The sequence below is a fragment of the Bos mutus genome, chromosome 4 (assembly GCF_027580195.1).
Source record: "Bos mutus isolate GX-2022 chromosome 4, NWIPB_WYAK_1.1, whole genome shotgun sequence".
Classification (NCBI taxonomy): Eukaryota; Metazoa; Chordata; class Mammalia; order Artiodactyla; family Bovidae; genus Bos; species Bos mutus.
The window spans coordinates 103129041-103150384 of NC_091620.1; the positions used below are offsets into that span (position 1 = coordinate 103129041).

At 42.0% G+C, this 21344-nt stretch overlaps 1 protein-coding gene across 1 annotated transcript in view; it reads left to right on the forward strand.

Moving 5' to 3' along the window:
* COL28A1 (collagen type XXVIII alpha 1 chain) overlaps positions 1-20334 on the forward strand; it is a 182446-nt gene extending 162112 nt beyond the window's left edge. The window contains exons 33-35 of the mRNA XM_070368820.1: positions 1145-1302; positions 15035-15236; positions 19187-20334. Coding sequence (XP_070224921.1) covers positions 1145-1302; positions 15035-15236; positions 19187-19359 — 533 coding nt within the window. The 3' untranslated portion in view covers positions 19360-20334. The remainder of the gene's footprint in view (positions 1-1144; positions 1303-15034; positions 15237-19186) is intronic.
* Positions 20335-21344: the final 1010 nt, after the last annotated feature.

The following is a 21344-nucleotide window of genomic DNA, read 5'->3' on the forward strand; positions in this document are numbered from 1 at the left end:
AAGAACTGATATTTCCTAGTGAGGCATGCTAAGACACTGACTCACCTGTGATTCAAGTGTGATCAGTATCACTTTACAATGAAACATTCCAGGTCACTGGAAACTCATAACACATTCTGGCAGAGCCCACACCCAGAAAGCTTATGAAATAAGTAAAATGTATACTTACTGTATTTGCAGGCTCCAGTTTGACCCAATCCTTCCTTCTCCATCATCAGGACGCGGGGCCTGACGTGGCTTGGCATGGGCCCTCCTGGCCTCGTCCTGCTCCTGGGGCTCCGGGTACCCACATAGCTGGCCCTAAGGAGAGCAGACCACACTCAGAACCATCCCACTTTCCCTCATACTTCAGACCTCCCTAACCTGGGGTCTGGCTTCCTTAACACTGGATGACTGGAGGGTTTATCTGGTGCATTCAGTCTCACTGGGCAGTTAATGTGTTAGAAATGGCCAGAATATTAAGCATTTCAGACAAGTTATATTTTAATAACTGAAGAGCTTTGTCATCTTAACCAAAGAAGTTACTAACGTGAGGGGTATATTTTGGGACTGGTTTGTCTTTTGCAGTCTCCAAAATCAGAGCTAATTGCCTGGTAAACTTATCATGGGTGAGACTCGCCCCTTCCACAGGGTAGTTCCCTCTGGATAAAATGAATTTAAGTCATCTGTTTGCCTATTGGGACCATTTGTTGTTGTTCAGTCACTAAGTCGTGTCTGACTCTTTGCAACCCTGTGGACTGCAGCACGCCAGGCTTCCCTGTCCTTCACAATCTCCTGGAGTTTGCTCAAACTCATGTCCATTGAGTCAGTGATACCATCCAACCTTCTCATCCTCTGTCGTCCTCTTCTCCTCCTGCCTTCAATCTTTCCCAGTATCAGGGTTTTTCCCAAAGAGCCAGTTCTTCATATCAGGTAGTCAAAGTATTGGAGCTTCAGCTTCAGTTGGGCCATTCTATATTATTACATTAAATTATTTTAGATGGCCTCTTACAGATGATGTAAAAATGCTTTAAAAACTTAGCTCTCCTAGTGGTTGACTTCAAGTGCTGGGCAAGTGGAGAGTGCAGAAGATCTTTATAATAAACGGATTTGAGTAATGTTTCATTGCTCCTCCAAACCCTTCTCTACTTCTCTTTTTTAAAAGATACCCTGAAGCAAAAATTATTTACAAAAAGTTGTGAGGATTTCGAAGCCTACCTCTTTCATATTTTGGGTTCCTCACCGCTTCAACCTGGATTTGGGATATCGGGGGAAGAACACCATGAATCCACTCCAGAGCCCCAGAAAGACATTTCTGAGTCTGTAAGTAACCATCTTGCTCAATTTGTGAGACTAAAATGATATATTCTGTCTGCTCTACATTGAAGACCATCTTGTCCTGAGCTTTCAAGAATCAACTGAGGTATGGATAGTTTCAGGTCCTTGGCTCTAAATATTAGCCTTCTGTTTCTAGATTTCTAGTTCTGAAATAGCCCTGGGGTTTACGAGCATGAATATGAGACAGATAGACATTTCCATGTTTTATACTTATTTATTATATGCTACAAATAATATTTTTATATTATACCCCTGCCAGTGTCAAAAGTAATCATGTTCACTAGAACAGATCAATATGACACTATCCGAATCATCTTTCTGTACTGGGTTGCAAATCTCCCCGTCCGTCTGTGTATCCACTGCACACTTTGCACCCTTTCAAGTTTCTGGCAAGTGCACACATGCTCTGTCTGCACTCTCCCTCCCTCCCGCCCGCCCTCTTGCTCACTTAGCTTCCCCCACCTGCACCCAGGGCAGGGACAGGGAGGGAAGCTATGCATGCATGTGGCACAAGGCGGATGCTTCATTTCAGAGCTCCCCAATCATGTGTGTATGAGAGAACTACCTCCTTAATGTATTGAGACAAAGGTGATGTCCTTAGAGCAAGCCTCTGAGCACTGACCTCAGCCATGGGTCACAAGCAACTCATAAGTTTCTTTTAGGTTAGAACTGGAGAGCCTCTCATAATTACCAGTGGGTGAGTGATGTAGTCTCTTTCCCACCAACTCACAACTAAAGCTGGTGTGAACCGATGTCTATCACATGCATAGACATGGTCTGGCAAGCAAGTACACAGCAGTGTCCGTATTTTATAAGCTCAATGAACTCCCCCTGTGGTGTCCTTTTATGAAGTCTTCAAAGACATGGAAGATTTATTTTGAACCAGTGTAACAATGTTCAAGTATTAGGATTCCACTAACTGACTAGGAACTGAAGACTTGAGAAACCCCCAGACTAGTAGGTGAATGCAGGACCATTCAGGAGTCAGGCTGAGGATGCTATTCCTGTTGTTGTTGTTTAGTCATTAAGTTGTCTGACTCCTTGCCGCCCCACGGCCTATAGCACAGTAGATTTCCCTGTCCTCCACTATCTCCTGGAGTTTGCTCAGACTCAGGTCCATTGAGTCGGTGATGCCATCCAACCATCTCGTCCTCTGTTGTTCCCTTCTCCTCCTGCCCTCAATCTTTCCCAGAATCTGCCAACTTATTGAAAAAGACCCTGATGCCAGGAAAGACCCTGCTGCCATTCCTATGGGGACAAATTACAGGACTCACAAGATTTTTATATGATATCAAAAAAGGACAGAAAGGTCTGTAATCTATTTGATTAAATACTAACCAACTTCAATATGGATAATTCTGATTAGGGCAACAGACAACCCCTGGATTGTAGATTTAAATTAACACACACTTATACCACATGGTCTATATCAGGGGGTCAATAAACCCTTTTTGTGAAGGGCTATATGGACATGAGTTTGGGTAGACTCTGAGAGTTGGTGATGGACAGGGAGGCCTGGCATGCTGCAGTTCATGGGGCCGCAAAGAGTCAGACACGACTGAGCGACTGAACTGAACTGATATAGGAAAGATTTGGGATTTTGCAGGCCACTTCATCTCTGTTGCAGTGACTCAACTCTGCCTTAGAAATGCAAAAGGAGTCATAGCCAGTACTGCAATGAATGAGCATGGCTATGTTCAGATAAAACTTATTTCCCAAAACAGGTGAAGATTCACATTCAGCCCATAGGGGTTTGCCAACCCTGGTCTTTACTAAGCATTTGAAAGTAAATTATAGGCAATAATGTACACAGTCTATCTTCTCCTTCTCCTGTGGTTTATCTCTTTGTCCTGGCCCTAATCAATCCATGTTTCTTTCTAAAAACTACCTATACAAGAACAAACTCAGGTTTCATCCAGCAAGCAGTGTCTAAACAGAGCTCTCCTCAAAATCAATGAGTTCCGGTGAGATGTACTGATCATTTACTGCGGTGCTCAAGGGTGGATCTTAAGGTACAGTTCCTACCCAGCAGAAGTCCATGGTCTCTCAGAGAATGGATGAGTACAGGGAGTATTAAGAACTTTAGCAGAGCTATGGAGGAAGCTCAAGAGATGCTGCAGATTAATATCAGGACAGAATAATGTAAGGCTTTACAGAGGAGCTGGTATTGAGCTAAGTTTTAAGATTACGTAAAAGGAGTCCATCAAAGCTCTATATTGTCACCCTGCTTATTTAACTTATATGCAGAGTACATCATGAGAAACACTGGACTGGAAGAAACACAAGCTGGAATCAAGATTGCCGGGAGAAATATCAATAACCTCAGATATGCAGATGACACCACCCTTATGGCAGAAAGTGAAGAGGAACTCAAAAGCCTCTTGATGAAAGTGAAAGTGGAGAGTGAAAAAGTTGGCTTAAAGCTCAACATTCAGAAAACGAAGATCATGGCATCCAGTCCCATCACTTCATGGGAAATAGATAGGGAAACAGTGGAAATAGTGTCAGACTTTATTTTTGGGGGCTCCAAAATCACTGCAGATGGTGACTGCAGCCATGAAATTAAAAGACGCTTACTCCTTGGAAGGAAAGTTATGACCAACCTAGATAGCATATTCAAAAGCAGAGACATTACTTTGCCAACAAAGGTCTGTCTAGTCAAGGCTATGGTTTTTCCTGTGGTCATGTATGGATGTGAGAGTTGGACTGTGAAGAAGGCTGAGCGCCGAAGAATTGATGCTTTTGAATTGTGGTGTTGGAGAAGACTCTTGAGAGTCCCTTGGACTGCAAGGAGATCCAACCAGTCCATTCTGAAGGAGATCAGCCCTGGGATTTCTTTGGAAGGAATGATGCTAAAGCTGAAACTCCAGTACTTTGGCCACCTCATGTGAAGAGTTGACTCATTGGAAAAGACTCTGATGCTGGGAGGGATTTGGGGCAGGGGGAGAAGGGGACGACAGAGGATGAGATGGCTGGATGGCATCACTGACTCGATGGATGTGAGTCTGAGTGAACTCCAGGAGTTGGTGATGTACAGGGAGGCCTGGCATGCTGCGATTCATGGGGTTGGAAAGAGTTGGCCACGACTGAGCGACTGAACTGAATTGAACTGAACTGAAGAGTTCTTCAAGGCAAGAGCAGGGGGAAGGGTATTTCCAAGAAGAAGGAACATGTAGGGGCAAAGGGGGAATCCATAGGGAATGGCATTTAAGAAATTAGGACAAGTTCAGTCTAACTGGAGCCAAAGGTGTACCTGCAAAAGGGTGAGAGTTAAAACTGGACAAATAATTTGAGGGCTAATTATAAATGTGTCAAACTAAGCTTGAACTTCCTCCATAGGCCAGGCAACCAGAAGAAAGCAGAGGAGTTTTAAAAACAAGGATCGTACAGTCACATTTGGTTGCAGGGTGAAAGATAAATAGAAGGAGGAGGAGGAGAGGAGACTGGAGGTTGGGATGTGAGGAGTAACGGTCCAGGTGAGAGATAATAAAGCCTTAAACTAAGACAGGGGCCCCAGAATAAAAGGAAGCATGGATTGGAAAGCCATTTCTGGGTAGAAAGAATAGGAATTGGAGAGTCAGTGGAGGTTAGGAAGAGGGCTTGGGGATGATGATTGGATTCTAGCTTGGAGATGGGGTAGACTGAAACATCCACTGAGATGGAGAATATAGCAGGCAGGGTAGGGGTAGGATTCTCTGAAGGAAAATAATGGGCTTAATCTGTGCCAAAGTGGAGGTGGCAGAGGGACATTCAAGGCAATGACACAGAATGAGGGGCAGCAAGAAGACCCTGTGACTCTGGTGTTGTGACCCAGGAAGTTAGATGCCCTGAGAGACAAGTGACGTTACTAGATTATGGCAGAGGAAGCATTCTAGTAGCTGGGGAGGGGAGAGCATGAGAAGAGTACATCCAAAATAACTTAGATTTACAGCACCAAGAGTTACCTGGTGGGCATCAGTTGGATCTCCCTATGGGGCTTCTTACTGAGAGTGGGAGCTTGTAATGAACTCCTAATGGGAGTTTGTAATGACCTTGAACTTGGATAGTCTCTCTTGAATCTATGCCTTCTCACCCTGGCTCTCTTTGCAGAAGCACTAAAGTAAGGCTGAATTTTTAAAAATGAATGATCCTAATAGATATTTAATTTGAACAAACATATATGCATTTATATTCACACTTAGATCTGTCATGTGTATATATAATGTATGTTCTTAGTTGCTCAGTCATGTCTGACTCTTTGCAACCCCATGGATTGTAGCCTACCAGGCTCCTCTGTCCAAGGGGAGTCTCCAGGCAACAGTACTGGAGTGGGTTGCCATTCCCTTCTCCAGGGGATCTTCCCAACCCAGGGATCAAACCCAGCTCTCCCGCATTGCAGGCAGATTCTTTACTGTCTGAGCCACCAGGGAACACTCATAAATACAAAAACATATTTATATATCCGTGAATGCACATGCTTTATCTAAAAGTATAATTATAGTATTGAAACCTCCAAAGTAAAATGAATCTGTCAAAACCTTCCAACCTCAGTTTGTTCCCAAGCCTACCCTAGACAATATTGCAAAATAAATGATGTCAGAAGTCCTTTTTGTGTTTCTAATTTCCTTCTCTGTTGTCTTCCTTTTATCACTCCTTAAGATACCAAGCTCAGTGTTTCTTCTTCCTCTCCTTTCTAGCAAAAATCCATTTTTTTAGAGGAAAATCTGTTATCAGTTATTTACTCTTTTGTGAGTAGTGTAAGCCAATGGATTGACTCAAGTCAAGAAAGACTTGCATTTGAACTATTTTATCTAATTGTGTAATGAACATGATGTATACTAAATACCTACAAACAGATGTGCTGTGAAATATAGAAAGCAGAAGGATTTCCAAGGTTCTGCTAAGTTCATAAAGCTTTGGCAGTTCCTGCTGTGTTGCCCTTTTGGGCAGTCTTAGGAAACGAGACATGTACATCATTCGTTCTATTCTGTCTCTCTCCTGAAATCTCAGGAAAGCTTATACTTTCTTCTGAACTCTATCACATTTTACATCGTTAATAATGAATTTTGCAGGTACCCTAACTTTCCTAATGGATTTGAATTCCTTGAGGACATTTGTATCTAATTAAACTTTGTGTCTCTTGGGACCTAGATTTGTGCTTCATCTTGTACACAGTAGATGCTCAATAAATACGTAAGGACCAAATGAAGGCTATACCAACTGTTAGGCTAAAAAAGAAATCTGAAGATTTTCTTTAGGGAAAGTCATCAATTATACTGCGATTCAAAAGACTGTATACATAAGAAATCCTTATCTTTTATGGGACTAACAATGTTGGCACTTCATGTTCTTTCCTTGTTTCAGGGTGTGGCCAGCTGGAGAAAGATTTCCTGGATATAAACTGGAGCAGGGCAATCAAATCAAGTAAACATCATTTAATCAGACCAAGTGGCCATAACCAGTAATGGGCCACTAGGCAAACAAGTATATGAATTTCCTGCATGAAGTCACTGTTTGTCATTCTAAATGGATTAATAAATAATGTCAGTGCACAGGGCCCATTCGCTGGAGCCAGTTTCTTGTAACAAGATTTCAGATTTTTTTTCCCCTTGAAAGAGTAGAAAGGAAAGAAGCCCTGTCTACCTTTTCCACAAAACTCCTTTTTTGTAAGATGAAAAATTGTTCCCAGATTGCAAACCACTTAGGTAACTGGCAGCAAAGGTTTTGTTTTTTTTTTTCCCTCTCTGTAGAAAGGAGGCTGTGGGATTCCTATGAAGAATGACTGATTCCATAGCAACCTAGGGAAGTCAGTCAAGCTGGTGTGGGAAGAGGCCCTCTGAGTAGCTCCTGCATGGGGTGGACAGAGGGTGGAGGCAGAGGGGGAGCCCCAAGTCCTCTCCTTTTATATGATGTGGTCCTGATGCATAGTCCAGTGCCAGCCTTACGCTGAGCATACAGCTTCCTCATTTCCATGGAAGTAATGGATGCTCTGTACTGAAGTCAATTACAAAAAGCTAATACAGCAGGCTGACTCCACTAGCTGCCCGCCCTCTCTGTGTATCCTGTTAGAGAGACCCTATCCCTCGTCCCCATGCCACTGGCCTCAGTTCTCCCCTTCTGCCATGACCACGTAAGCTGCTCAAAGATCTTCATCTCTATTTTCAGTCTACCTCTTTGATCTCTTACTCTCCTTTCCCCACAACGCTTACTTGTTCTAACTCCATCTCAAGATCCATTCTAAAGAGGGCCACTTCTATAAAGGGGAACGAAATTGGGTCATCTGTGGAAACATGGATGGACCTGGAGACTGTCATTCAGAGCTAAGTTGGGAAGAGAAAAATAAATACCCTATATTAACACATATATGTGGAATCTAAAAAAATGGTATAGATGACCCTACGTGCAAAGCTGAAATAGAAACCCGGACGTAGAGAACAAATATATGGATACCAACGGGGAAAGGGTGGATGTGAGGAATTGGGAGATTGGGATTGAAACATATATTCTATTGATACTATGTATAAAAATAGATAACTAATGATAAGATACTATATAGCACAGGGAACTCTACTCAATGCACTGTGGTGACCTGAATGGGAAGGAAATCCAAAAGGGAGTGGATATATGTCTTATGGATGATTCACTTTACTGTACAGTAGAAACTAACACTGTAAAGTGTTACGCCAGTAAAAATTAATTAAAAAATAAAGAGGGCCACTCTGAAACCAGGGTTCCACTGACAGTATTCTGAGAACCGCAGCCCTAGGCAGGTCCTGCCTGGATGCTGGAATTGGACGTGTCCTTTCTCTCAGACCTGACTGTGGACTCTCGCCTCCACTCTGATGTGGCACCCACTTGTCCCCTACTGTGCTCTGGGGCCTATCTATTCCCTTCTGCCTCTTCTGAAACCAGGACCTTCCTTCCCTGTGGTGTCCTTCCCTGGCAACACTTCCAACTCCTTCCCCAGAGGCAGCAAACAGGCTTCAGACTCTCCCATCTAAAACCTTCCCCAATCCATAATTCTTATGTAAACTGTGATTCTATCCTATCTCTATCTTTATATAATAAAGTTATTCCACAGGCCAATCTCTGCTACTCACGTCCCCACCTGCACCCTCCCCATCTCCCCCTGGCTTTCGCTCTGTTTCCTCACTTCCATTCACTTCCATTCCTCTGGGAAGCCCTCCAAAGTAAGGTTGCTGCCTCGACTGTGTCACTGAAGCTCTGCTGCTGCAAAAGTCACCAACAACCCTCTCATTGCTAGATCCTTATCATCCTGTTCTTACCTGATTTCTCTTTCGCATATATCACCCTGTCACTGCTGATTTTTGATTTTGCAAGTCCTCTTTCTCCCGGTCCTCCTTCTGAGCATTCTTTCTCAATTGCTTTTGGGGTTTTTCTTTCTCTGTTTACCCCTTAGCATTAAACTCAATCTTTCTGAGATATGTTCTTGGCCTACTTCTCTTATTCCATATTCTCTAAGTTTCAAAGCCATGTGTGTTAACAGTTCTCAAATCTGCAGCCCCACTCCAGACCTTTCTCCTGGGTCCCAGATACACATTTTGATTGTCTGTGTACATCATCTTCTGGGTGTCCTGCAGGCACTCAATGTGAAATGTGTTCACCATGCTGAACACAGCAGTAGATTTCCTTCATATAGTATGGTCCCTCCAACCAGCTGGGTATCGAGCAAGAAACCTGAGCCACACCTGGAGCTCTGCTCTCACTGTTTCTTTCACACTCATTGGAACTGTCATCTCTGGTCTGTTATCACCCCTTGACCTATGTTCTCAACTCTTTTCTCCTCACTAATATCTCTACTGCCTTAGATCAGGGCCTCATCATTTCTGATCAGTATTTAATAATATGGTCTCAAAACTCTTATCACATCTCTCTTTTCTATATACTCTTCAGTTTATCCATTACTTGCTGATAGAGTCATTTTATTTTTTTTGCCCTTTTAAAAGTAACATCATTGAATTGTTAATATTTCTCATACATATGATTCCATTTTGGCTGAATTTTCTTAAAAACCTGTCTGTGATGGCCTATATCTTAACTTGGTACTGAGCATCCATGGCAGATTAGGAAAAAGACAAATATTTGGGTGCATCTATATTTTCTCCGTATGTCTTATTCAAGTAAAATTTTATAGGTTGCTCAATCATCCTATACTCATTATTGAATGAAGTAACCTATTCAGGCATACTCAAAGGCCATAATCAATACTTTCAAAACACAAAGACTTTTTAAACTTTCAAAACACTTGAGACTAAGCCTAATATTAGTTTAGTTTCTCCACTGACATGAAAATTAAGTTGATTTCCTGAAATCAGACCTAGTTTTTGTAAGTGGCCTTGATTAAGCCACATATACGGATATGGCTATATTGGTCAATACTATAATTTATTTGTTTATAAAGTACAATTAATACTCCCTCATTGTGGTAGTCAAAAAAACTCAAATTAAACTGAACAATACCTAATTATTAGAATTTCCAGGTGATGTGCCTGTGGAAACCTCATATATTGCTTATCATAGACTTAGAAGCCTCAGTATGTAAGATGTTTCTCTCCTATGGAGAAGAAAAAAGTAGCATATTGCAAACTGATCTAGAAAATAATACCCCAGATCTGGAAGTCAGCAAACTTGCCTGACTCAAGTTTCAATTCTGAAGTTAAATCCTTGTCTCCAAAGTTTGTACTTCTCCTACTTTGTTATTTCAGAGATTAATATGCATCTACTTAGTTGTGGTCTTTTTCTAGGCTTAATTTTATAGTGTATTTCACAATGAATGATATCTTAGAAATGAGATCTGACAGCAGCCGAACATTGCATGAATCACCTGTTTCTTAAAGCTTCCTCATTTGTACAATAAGGCATTATTCCCAGAATATTCTTTTGTAAAATATGTCATTAGAAACAGTCAACAACCTTTCCTGGGCAATGCCAGAATGAAGGACATTATACTAATGTATGAGAAGCCTTAAACAGAATAAAATCCTGCAGTTTACCTCTAGGAAAGCTGCAGGCGATCCAGGGAGGCACAGCCCAAACTCAAGGTGCTCCCCACAGTCCTCAGCAACCTTAAATGCAGACAGAGTATTCAGTGCTGGAGTGTCGAGAGACCTGGCTAAGAAGCACTATTTTCTAGGAAGGGCCAGTCAAGGTCAGAACCTAGAAGCCAGATACCTTGAAGGCATGGGCAGTGGAGCCAGCTGGCAGGTGTAGGAGCCCCACAGCTCCCTGGGAGCAACGTGGCTCTGCGCTTCTGGGAAAAGCTAAGTCTGAGCACATAAGCCAATGTACTTGATCATTGGCATCTGTCCAGGGGAGACAGGAGCTCAGGTTCAAAGAGCTTGTCTATAATATAAGCAAGGTTCAGGGTAATGAATTATGAGGAAAGTGTCTGGAAGTCAGAAACCAAAGGATGCTCTGGAATAGTGTGGTGTCTGGTTAGTAATCCTCCTTTAGGTCACCCGTTCACGTTCTTGGATGCAGCTCGAAATCTGTTTTCTCCCCTTAAAGATCTGCACTGAGGCTGGAAGGGACCGATCTTACACATCTGCCTGTCCAGCTGCACGGAGCAGGCCCAGCGTCCAGGTGTCAGCCCTCACAGGCCCCAGATCCTCTGCCGTGTTTTACTGTGTGTGCCCAGCTTGGTGCTGGGAACATTCGTCTCCTCCAAGGCAGGTCGGTGTATGGCAGGAGCAGAAATGTGCAGAGCTGAGAGGCAGCTTGTTGTGTTTAGGGTTAAGATTTATAAAAAAATAATAACAACAGAGAAGGCATATAGCAAACATTGGCAAGCCCACCACTCAGATATAACTGGTGTTTCCCTTTGTTCATCACTCTTGCTTCAGAGAAAGTCCTTGCTATTTTCCTTTAGAGTCTCTTTCTCCTCCTCTTCTCTCCAGAAGCAGCCATTATCATGAGTTTGGTGTGTATTCTACCAGTAAAATCTGGGGCTGCTCACATCTCACTTTCAGAGTTGGAAGGTATTGTTGTTCAGTTGCTCACTTGTATCTGACTCTTTGCGACCCCATGGACTGTAGCATGCCAGGCTTCCCTGTCCTTCACTATCTCCCGGAGTTTGCTCAAACTCATGTCCACTGAGTAGATGATACCAGCTAACCATCTCATCCTCTGTTGCCCCTTTCTCCTCCTGCCCTGAATCTTTCCCAGCATCAGGGTCTTTTTCAATGAGTCGGCTCTTCACACCAGGTTGCCAAAATAGTGGAGCTTTATGTTAGGGTCTAATCTTTCCCTATTTTAAAATGATGACATTAAAGCCTAGAGGAGGGAATTCCCGGATGGTCCAGTGGTTAGGACTCTGCTCTGCTTCCAGTACAGGGGCCACAGGTTCAATCCCTAGTCTGGGAACTAAGATTTCACATACCACGCAGTGCACAGCCAAAAATAAAATAAATAGTAAAGCCTAGAGGAATTGAATAATGAATCTAAAGTGTCCCCCAATCCCATCTCTCTCCCTTTTTGTCTCTCTCTCTTACTCATTCTGAACTTACCCAGTGGCAAATATTTACTCTTCCATGCTATAAAGATTTTAAATAAAGAAGCAAAGGCAGGAAGGAAGGGAAAAAAGAGAAAGAGAGAGAAATGTGGTTTGGCTTATCAGGGAAGTGATATTTACACATGTGAAATAAGAAATGATCGAGAGGATAGGATTAAAGGTTAACTTCTGCATGATCAGGGCCAAGCGTGGAGCCCTGGAAGGTACCATGCACCTTCTGGACGGGGCAACTTCGTGCTGGCTGGCTTTTGCTGCTGGGGACAAACACTTCCTGCTGGGGCAAGCAGGCTGACTTTGAGAGCTTGAGGCAGAATGAGGAGGAGGAGGGAGTGGAAGGTCAGAGCCAGATGTACTGGGGGTAGTAGGAGTACAGGCTGGCAGGGCTATGTAGATCAGTTGAAGGACCTATCAAGCTTTATCTCCTTTTCCAATCAGAATGTCTCATAAATGGTAATAGTTTAAGGAAAGACACTTACTAGTGAGAGTACAAATTGGTAAAACATTTTTGGAGGGAACTTTGTCTAAGAAGGTTCAAATATGTGTGTTGTTTGATCTGAATGAGCCATGTAGCTTCTCACAGAAAAACAAAAAAAAGCAAATTAAATGCTAAAAATTACCACTGTAGTTATGTATATTCTGTATTCAAAATGGTGTTATGGAGCCACAGTAAAATATATGGAAGCATAATATATATATAAAAAAAAACCAGAAAACCAACATACAGTATATATTTTCTTAAAAAATACACATGCATATCAAAAAAAAAAAAAAAAAGATGGGGTGGGGGATAAACCATCTGAGTGTCAACAACAATTATTTCTGGGAGGTGGAATCACTTGTGATTTCTAGTTTCTTCCTGTTGCTTGTCCAGGGAATTTTGTAAATTCCCTTCAATGAACACATTTGCTTTTGCAATAAGAAAGTCATAAAAATGGCAAACAATTATGTATTTATTTAAATAAACTGAAGTCCCCTGGAGCCAAAAGATAAAATTATTCTCATTTATGGGAAAAAAAAATTCACTTGTTCTAGAACTTGAGGTATAATGCTCTAGTAGTCAAAATTCCCACATGATGATGTAACTGAGAAAGAAGCATACACTCCTAGACTTCCAAGAAGCAGAGAATAACTTATGAGGCCGTGAGGCTTGAACGAGATGGCTACTGGGGCTGAGTTATTCCTTTAAGAGAACTGTGCTGTCTAGGGAACTTCTTCAAAGGGACATTCTCTCTCGACAGACAGTATATCTCAAGTGTAGCCCTAAAGTCTGTTGTCTTCGTGATGTTTGATAAACTACTTCTCAGTCAAAGCTTTTAACTTAGTTTGGCTTAATATGAAATATATACAAGTTAAAAAAAAACAAAACCTAAAAGCCTCAGGATTTCTTTCCTGAAAAAGGCATTTCTAGTTTTGCCACTAGCTTTCCAATAATTTGGGGGAAGTTTTAGATCATTAATTATTAACTGGTGCTTTAGACTCCCCTGTAGAAAATGAAGTACTGATAAAGGCTTCCCCTAATCTTACAATTCTCTAGTTCTACGAATATAACAAAGTTCATATTCAAATTGTCACTGGTATATACAAGATCATTCTGAAAGAAAGAGGAACGCCAAGTGACCCACAGTTTTACCTCCATTTATACCAAAAAATGTGTCTGTGGTTAGTGAAATGCCACTATGGCATTTGAATTGAGTGCCCTTTACATATGCTGATGACCAGATCAGTCCTAATGAAACATTTGCTCTGATAATCACTTAATTGCCATAAAAATATACATACATGAGTAATAAAGTTAACTAGCCCTTCCCCACTGTGTGCGTGTGTGTGTATGTGTGTGTATGTTGTTGTTGTTCAGCAGCCAAGACATGTCAACTCTTTGTGACCCCCATGGACTGCAGTACGCCAAGCTTCCCTCTCTGTCACCATCTCCCAGAATTTGCCCAAGTTCATGTCCATTGAATTGGTGGTACCCTCCAAACAATTTCAACTTCTGTTGCCCTCTACTCCTTCTGCCTTCAATCTTTCTCAGCATCAGGGTCCTTCCCAACGAGCTGGCTGTTCACATCGGGTGGCCAAAGTATTGTATTTGTACACAGAATCAAAAGCGGTGGAACATCTTAGATGGCAGAGAGCAGCTAATGATGACAGCTGGCTCTGGTCACAAGATGACACGAACCACAGGTGAGAAAGCAGCAAAAACAACTTTACCTAGTTCACAGGTTTGCTTATTTAAATAAACAAATAAACACAAACAAACAAGAGAGGGTCTTGCAAGGATAAATGGCCACACTGTGCTAGGACTGAAATAAATGATCCATTCAATTCCGTGTAGCTGGGATCCAAGAGGAAAAGAAAAAGAACTTAATTGGACCCATGAGAGATTGTTCTAGCTCCGGGCAACTGTAGGCAAGAATAACTGGTGTGACTGTTTTTTTTTTTTTAAACTAAAACATATTTTCTTTCTTGTTTCATTACATATCATAAATTTAGATGAAACTTAGAATTCTTAGTTCAGAAAACTTGCTTTTGAAATTATAATCCTTCATTCCTTAGCTAGCATACATTTCCCAGAACTTCTTAGAAGCTACACATCCTGCAGCATTTGGCATTTGCTGGGTCCAGATAATAGGATGAGATGAGAAGTGATGCTCTTGTTTTTATTTTAGCTGCATTATTGGCCTCTGTCACTCCAGTTCCCAATCTCAACATTGGCTGAGTTTGTGGTAGAGATTTTGGAATATATTGTTAAGCTCTCTAGTGTTAGAAAACAGAGAGGAAAAGGCCATGAAAAAAAACGTTAAAGAAATAGTGATTATTTTCCCTCTTCATACAACTGACTAAGAAAAGGATGAAGATGAAACTCCTCTCAAACTCACTCGCTTTATGCCCTGCAGGTAGATCTCTCTGAAAGGCCCAGAAGAAAAGCATTTGTGCCTAGCAGCAGGACGTGTGTGTGTGTGTGTGTGTGCGCGCGCGCCCGCGCGTACACACACTTACACCTGCATGAGGTGGTCAGAAAATGCATAACTCAGGTATTCGGGGATGCCTGACATAGAGGCGAGGCATCACTTCCTGAGCTTTTACTGAAATAACTAACATTGAAAAACTGGGGAAAAGCCGGAGTGCTGGACTTTAAATCTTCCCCAAAGCAAACTCGCCTTCTTGACTTGATATCACCAGCTTCAAAGCTCTGGATTCTTTGTGCAGGTGCATGTCTCCGGGGCCCAGGACAGAGAGAATGAGCCTTCAGAGAGGACCTGGGTTGCCAGCCCGGCCACCACTCCTTCACCTGAGGCTGCCACCATCCCGGGGCCACTGCCCAGGCCTCCTGAGGATCAGGCAAAGGGCCTGGAAACCAGAGCTCCGAGTTCCACTTCGAACTTAGAGCCAGAAAATTTTGTGCACAAAGGTAAGAGATTTCTGTCCATCAGCTGCTGTATCCGTAATAATAAGGCACCAAAAGGATGGTCTCTAAAATCTCATCCAGAGGCAGAGGGAGCATGTTCTGATTCTAAACAGGCAGGACAGAAGAAGCTTTTCATTGTATTATATATAGAATTGGAGAACAGACTGGTCATGGAACAAATTTGATCAAAACTTGTAAAGGTCTTAGAGTGCTTACTGTTACTGTTAAAATGTGAATGCCTTTAGAGAGGATGCTGGTCTCATGTTCACCACAGCTCCTACCATCCCCTATTGTCTTACTTGGAACCTTCACGACTGTAGACATTTGAAGCTTTGACCCCTGGGTGGAAGAAAGAGAAAGAAGCTAGAATCTACGTTCCGATGCCCCAACATATTGTCTATGGTGTCAATATCCATAAAAATTAATCACTACATACGTAGTTTCTAAAGAACATGCAAGAGAGACAATTTTCTTGTCCCCAAGCAGCTTAGGTTGGCTTGAAACAGACATCACTTAGTTATTGTTTTTTAAGACTGAAGGGAGATAGAATCCACTGCTCATTTCCATTTGGCCAAAGAGGCAAAGTTAGCGGTCAGTTTTAGAAAATAAATTAGTTGAGATATACTTCAAATCTGGGGAAATGATTATGGCAGATGGAGAAAGGGCTTGTTTTGCTATTGAGAAATGAAGCTTACGGCATGTAAACTATTGCGCAAAACACAAGTATCAGGCAGCAAGCATCTATTTGGCCTTTTTGGGGAATTTTCTCACCTTGGCATTACTTTCTCCATAAGAAATACTAACCAAGGGACTAAGGACAACCATGAAATAAAAAAAGGAATTTAACAAATGGCTTTATTATTGTAGCTCTACTTAGCTTAATTTTTTATATTTTTTGGAGAAGTAGAAGTGTTTCCAAAACTTGTCAACTGACATTAGAAGGTCATGTTTTTATTGTTCTGTAAAAGATGATCTTTTTAAAAGAAAATTGTGATATAAAGAGAGCAGCCACTGTTGGCCTGTATTCAAGCAGCCCCCCAGAAGCAGCCCAGATTCTGACTGCAGCACAGCTGCTAGAATTCCCAGGACTACCTTGCTGCATGCCCCAGCCCAAGAGGAGGGAGCATTCCAGCCCCACTCACTCCATGCTACAGCCGAGCACTAGATCTCGGGTGGCCACAACAGCAGGAAAGACGAGACTGTGGCGTGCCTTTGAGCCAAACTACAGATGTGTGAATGGTCAGAGCACACGAGCCCCACTTGCTTCAGAACTCTCTTCCTTTGGAGCAAAAATCCCAGAGTAGGGAAAAGGAAAAACACACACTTTAAAGGGCGAAGAGTCAGCTCAAGCCTGACCCTCAGGGCTTCTACTCCAGCAACTTGGGAGCAGGTCCTGCCCCTGACAGGGTGGTGACGGCCACTGAGCAGAGAAGACACTGTGCCTCACAGCCGGCTCCAGTTCCAGCGTCTCCATCGCCAGCCCCACTCCCTTACCCAAATGGCAGCTGTCAGCATACCCTGAGGAAAGATGGGGCTGGCATCCACATCAAATCCAGCTCTCCCACAAACGGCCCTGGGCACATGGAGATCGCACAGGGACACTCCCACATAGGAAAACCTCTTCAGAGCCAGAACAGGTAACAGTCTCATCTAGATTCACAGACAGGGACCATTAGGGAAGATGAAAAGGCAGAGGAACTACTCTCCATTGAAAGAACAAGAGAGCAAACCCCCGGAAAAAAAAAAAAAAACAATGAAACATAAATAAGCAACTTATGACATAAAGAATTCAAATCATTGGTAATAAAAATGCTAATTAGGGAAGAGAAATGATCTGAATACAAGTCATTTTAATAACTAGAAACCATAAAGAAGACAAGTGGAACAGATAATTCAATATCTGAGATAAATAATACTCTAGACCGAATGAAGAACAGAATAAATGACACAGAAGAACACGTAAGTGATCCGGAAGATAGAATAATAGAAATTGCCCAATCAGAACAACAGATAGATAAAAACAAAAAACAAATGCAACATATGAGACCTCTGGGGGTAACATCAAACATACCTACATTTGCATCAAAAGGGAAAAGAGAGACAGAAGAGGATCAAAAATGCATTTGCTGAGATTACTGCTGAAAACTTCACAAATCTGAAGAATGAAACAGATCCAGGTACAGGAAGCACAGGGGGTCCCAAACAAGGTGAACCCAACAGACCCACACCAAGACATACTATAATTAAAATAGCAAAAGTTAAAGAGAGAAATCTAAAGGTAGCAAGAGGAAAAAAAAAAAAAAAAACAGAGTCATATACAAGGGAATCCCCATAAGGCTATCAGCTGATTTCTCTGCAGAAAGTTTGCAGGCCAGAGGGAGTGACATGATGTAGAGCACTGAAAGGGAAAACCCACAACCTAGGGTACTCTACGCAGCGATATTACCACTTAGAATAGAGGGAGAGATACAGAATTTCTCAGACAAGCCAAAACTAAAAGAATTAAGCAATACTGAAAGTGAAAGAGGAGAGTGAAAAAGTTGGCTTAAAGCTCAACATTCAGAAAACGAAGATCATGGCATCTGGTCCCATTACTTCATGGGAAATAGATGGGGAAACAGTGGAAACAGTGTCAGACTTTATTTTTTTGGGCTCCAAAATCACTGCAGATGGTGACTGCAGCCATGAAATTAAAAGACGCTTACTCCTTGGAAGGAAAGTTATGACCAACCTAGACAGCATATTGTAAAGCAGAGACATTACTTTGCCAACAAAGGTCCATCTAGTCAAGGCTATGGTTTTTCTAGTGGTCATGTATGGATGTGAGAATTGGACTGTGAAGAAAGCTGAGTGCTAAAGAATTGATGCATTTGAACTGTGGTGCTGGAGAAGACTCTTGCAAGTCCCTTGGACTGCAAGGAGATCCAACCAGTCCATCCTAAAGGAGACCAGTCCTGGGTGTTCATTGGAAGGACTGATGCTGAGACTGAAAGTCCAATACTTTGGCCACCTGATGCGAAGAACTGACTCATTGGAAAAGTCCCTGATACGGAGAGGGATTGGGGGCAGAAGGAGAAGGGGACAACAGAGGATGAGATGGCTGGATGGCGTCACCAGCCTGATGCACATGAGTTTGGGTGAACTCTGGGAGTTGGTGATGGACAGGGAGGCCTGGCATGCTGCGATTCATGAGGTCGCAAAGAGTCGGACACGACTGAGCAACTGAACTGAACTGAAATCTACCCTAAAAGAAATGTTGAGATAAAGGAATCAGGCATACTACAAAAGAAAGTCATCAAACCACAATGAGAGAAGCAAAAATAAGATGAAATGATCAGAGAAGAACTACAAACACAACTGGGAAAAAAAAAAAGGAGAAAATGGCCATTTCTGCAAACTCACATACTCAGTGGTGAAAATATGAGAGCCTTTCCACTAAATTCAGGAACAAACTAGGATGCCTACTCTCACAGCTTCTATTAACAATACTACCGGAAGTCCCAGTCTCAGCAGTCAGGCAAGAAAAAGAAATAAAGCATATCCAGTTGGAAGGGAAGAAATAAAACTGTCACTCAGATGACAGTGGCAGATGACACAATACTGGCACAGAGAACCCTAAAATCTCCACACAAAAACTATCAAAACTAATAAATAATTTCAAGGTGACTCACAAGAGTATAAGCTAAAGAAGGCTCACAGTATTATGCTTTCAGGGAAATAAGCATTTAATGGGATTTCATGAAGACCAAAAACTTCAACGTTTTCAGGGGAATGTATATTTAAGTGAAGTTTCAGGTGGTAGAGGAAATATTTTGGGTATTTGGGAATGTTTTCTTAACTTAGAATCACACTTTCTTAGTATGTTAGTGTGCATAGAGAAAAAGCTTCATAAAGCTTTTACTGTTCAGTGAAAGAAAAACCTATAATAACTGGCTATTTTTTTCTCACTCTAGATCCTAGATGTCTGGAACCCCTACAACCAGGGAACTGTAGTGAATATGTGGTTCGATGGTATTATGACAAACACGTCAATTCCTGCGCTCGCTTTTGGTTCAGTGGCTGTAAAGGCTCGGGAAATAGATTCAACAGCGAAAAGGAGTGTGAAGAAATCTGCATTCAAGGATGAGCAAGTAAATTACCCTGTACTGAGTCAAATCTACATCTCTATCAACAAGCCTAGAAAGAATCTCTGTAATTTCAATATTCATCCAATGCAAATAAACACCGCATTTGAGTGTATACTGAGCACTGACAGTTTGTAAACACAGTCAAATCCTACAACCACGCTACGATGTAGGTATTAGTAACTATTTTTACAGATGAAGATGCTGAGACTCTCAGAAGTTTAGGAACTCTACTGTCACCCAAATAAACAGTGGCAGAGCTGGGGGGCTTGACCCCGGGCTATGTAACCTCAGTACACATGTTCTATCTACTTCAAAACCTGCAATGTGGTTCTGATTGCCATTAATTCCTTTGCACGTCTTATGTCACATGAAACTCCCACCCCAGACCACCCTACGCCCACTGGCTCCCCCAGTCCCTTAGCACCTGCCTTAGTCCCCTGAACCCATCAAACCCCTGCCTGCTGCAAAATGTAGCTGGTGGGGAAGAACTTGGTTTTGAGCATTAGAAGGGATGAGAGTATGTTTGTGCAGAGATGGTGGTAAGGTAAGAAAGATACTCTGTTTGGGGGAAACCCAGCAAGATGGAGTGGTTCTGGAAGATGAGTGACCCCAGGGGTGGAGTAGGTAGTTAGATTTTTGCTTTATTTGCCCTGAAAATGATTAAGAAATCAATCTGAATTAAAATGACTTAAATTTATTAACTGTTGTTTCCCACTCCAACATATTTGGAAGAAAAGCCTTTGTTGTATGCTTAAGCTATATATTTAACAATTGTAATTAAGATAAAGGAACTTTTTCTACTCTTCCTTTAAAATGTGTAAAAGCACACAATGGAGTATTACTCAGCCATTAAAAAGAATACATTTGAATCAGTTCTAATGAGGTGGATGAAACTGGAGCCTATTATACAGAGTGAAGTAAGCCAGAAAGGAAAACACCAATACAGTATACTAATGCATATATATGGAATTTAGAAAGATGGTAACAATAACCCTGTATATGAGACAGCAAAAGAGACACTGATGTATAGAACAGTCTTTTGGACTCTGTGGGAGAGGGAGAGGGTGAGATGATTTGGGAGAATGGCATTGAAATACGTATAATATCATATATGAAACGAGTCACCAGTCCAGGTTTGATGCACGATACTGGATACTTGGGGCTGGTGCACTGGGACGACCCAGAGGGAGGGTATGGGGAGGGAGGAAGGAGGAGGGTTCAGGATGAGGAACACATGTATGCCTGTAGCGGATTCATTTCGATATATGGCAGAACCAATACAATATTATAAAGTTTAAAAATAAAATAAAATGTGTAAAAGCAACTTTCAATTTTAGCAGGGTGGAATGGGAAGGCACTTGGCAGCCAAGGACTGCTTGAAGCCCACATGAACTTGAGCAGGGCATTTTAAAGACAGAGCAGATGATGAAAAATGAGCTTGCAAACTGAAACATGACCCTTCAGAGGAGTGGAGGATCTGCTCCCTTATTTTACAACATCTGATCTGGGAAGATCCCTAGTTCTGAGCTGAAATCAAACAGCATTTGCATGTCTTATCTCACAACACCCTTTGCTCTTCTTTCAGGCCTGTGGCCCTGATTTGGGTTTAAGGGTACACAGCAGAGCACCTAAGGGAGAAGAGCCGGGAGCACAGCCACTTTAGCAAAACCGGTGCTGTGTAGCTTCAGTTTTCAATATGCAGCATGTGATGCTATGAAATAATATATGCGATACACTTGTAAATTAAAAAACATGACACCAAGATAGACACCAGTGAGCACATCAAAGAATAAGCCAAACGTAAGCAATTCTGTCCAGACTTCCTGTGTGCCCCCTCATCAACCCAACCACCTGCTTTCTGCAGGAATATCGCATCCTGAATTTTGTGCTTACCATTTCAGTTGATCATTTGCTTTTTATGTAATTTTACATGTAAAACCACATAAATCTATGTATCTCTAAATAATACAGAGTCTCGCTTATT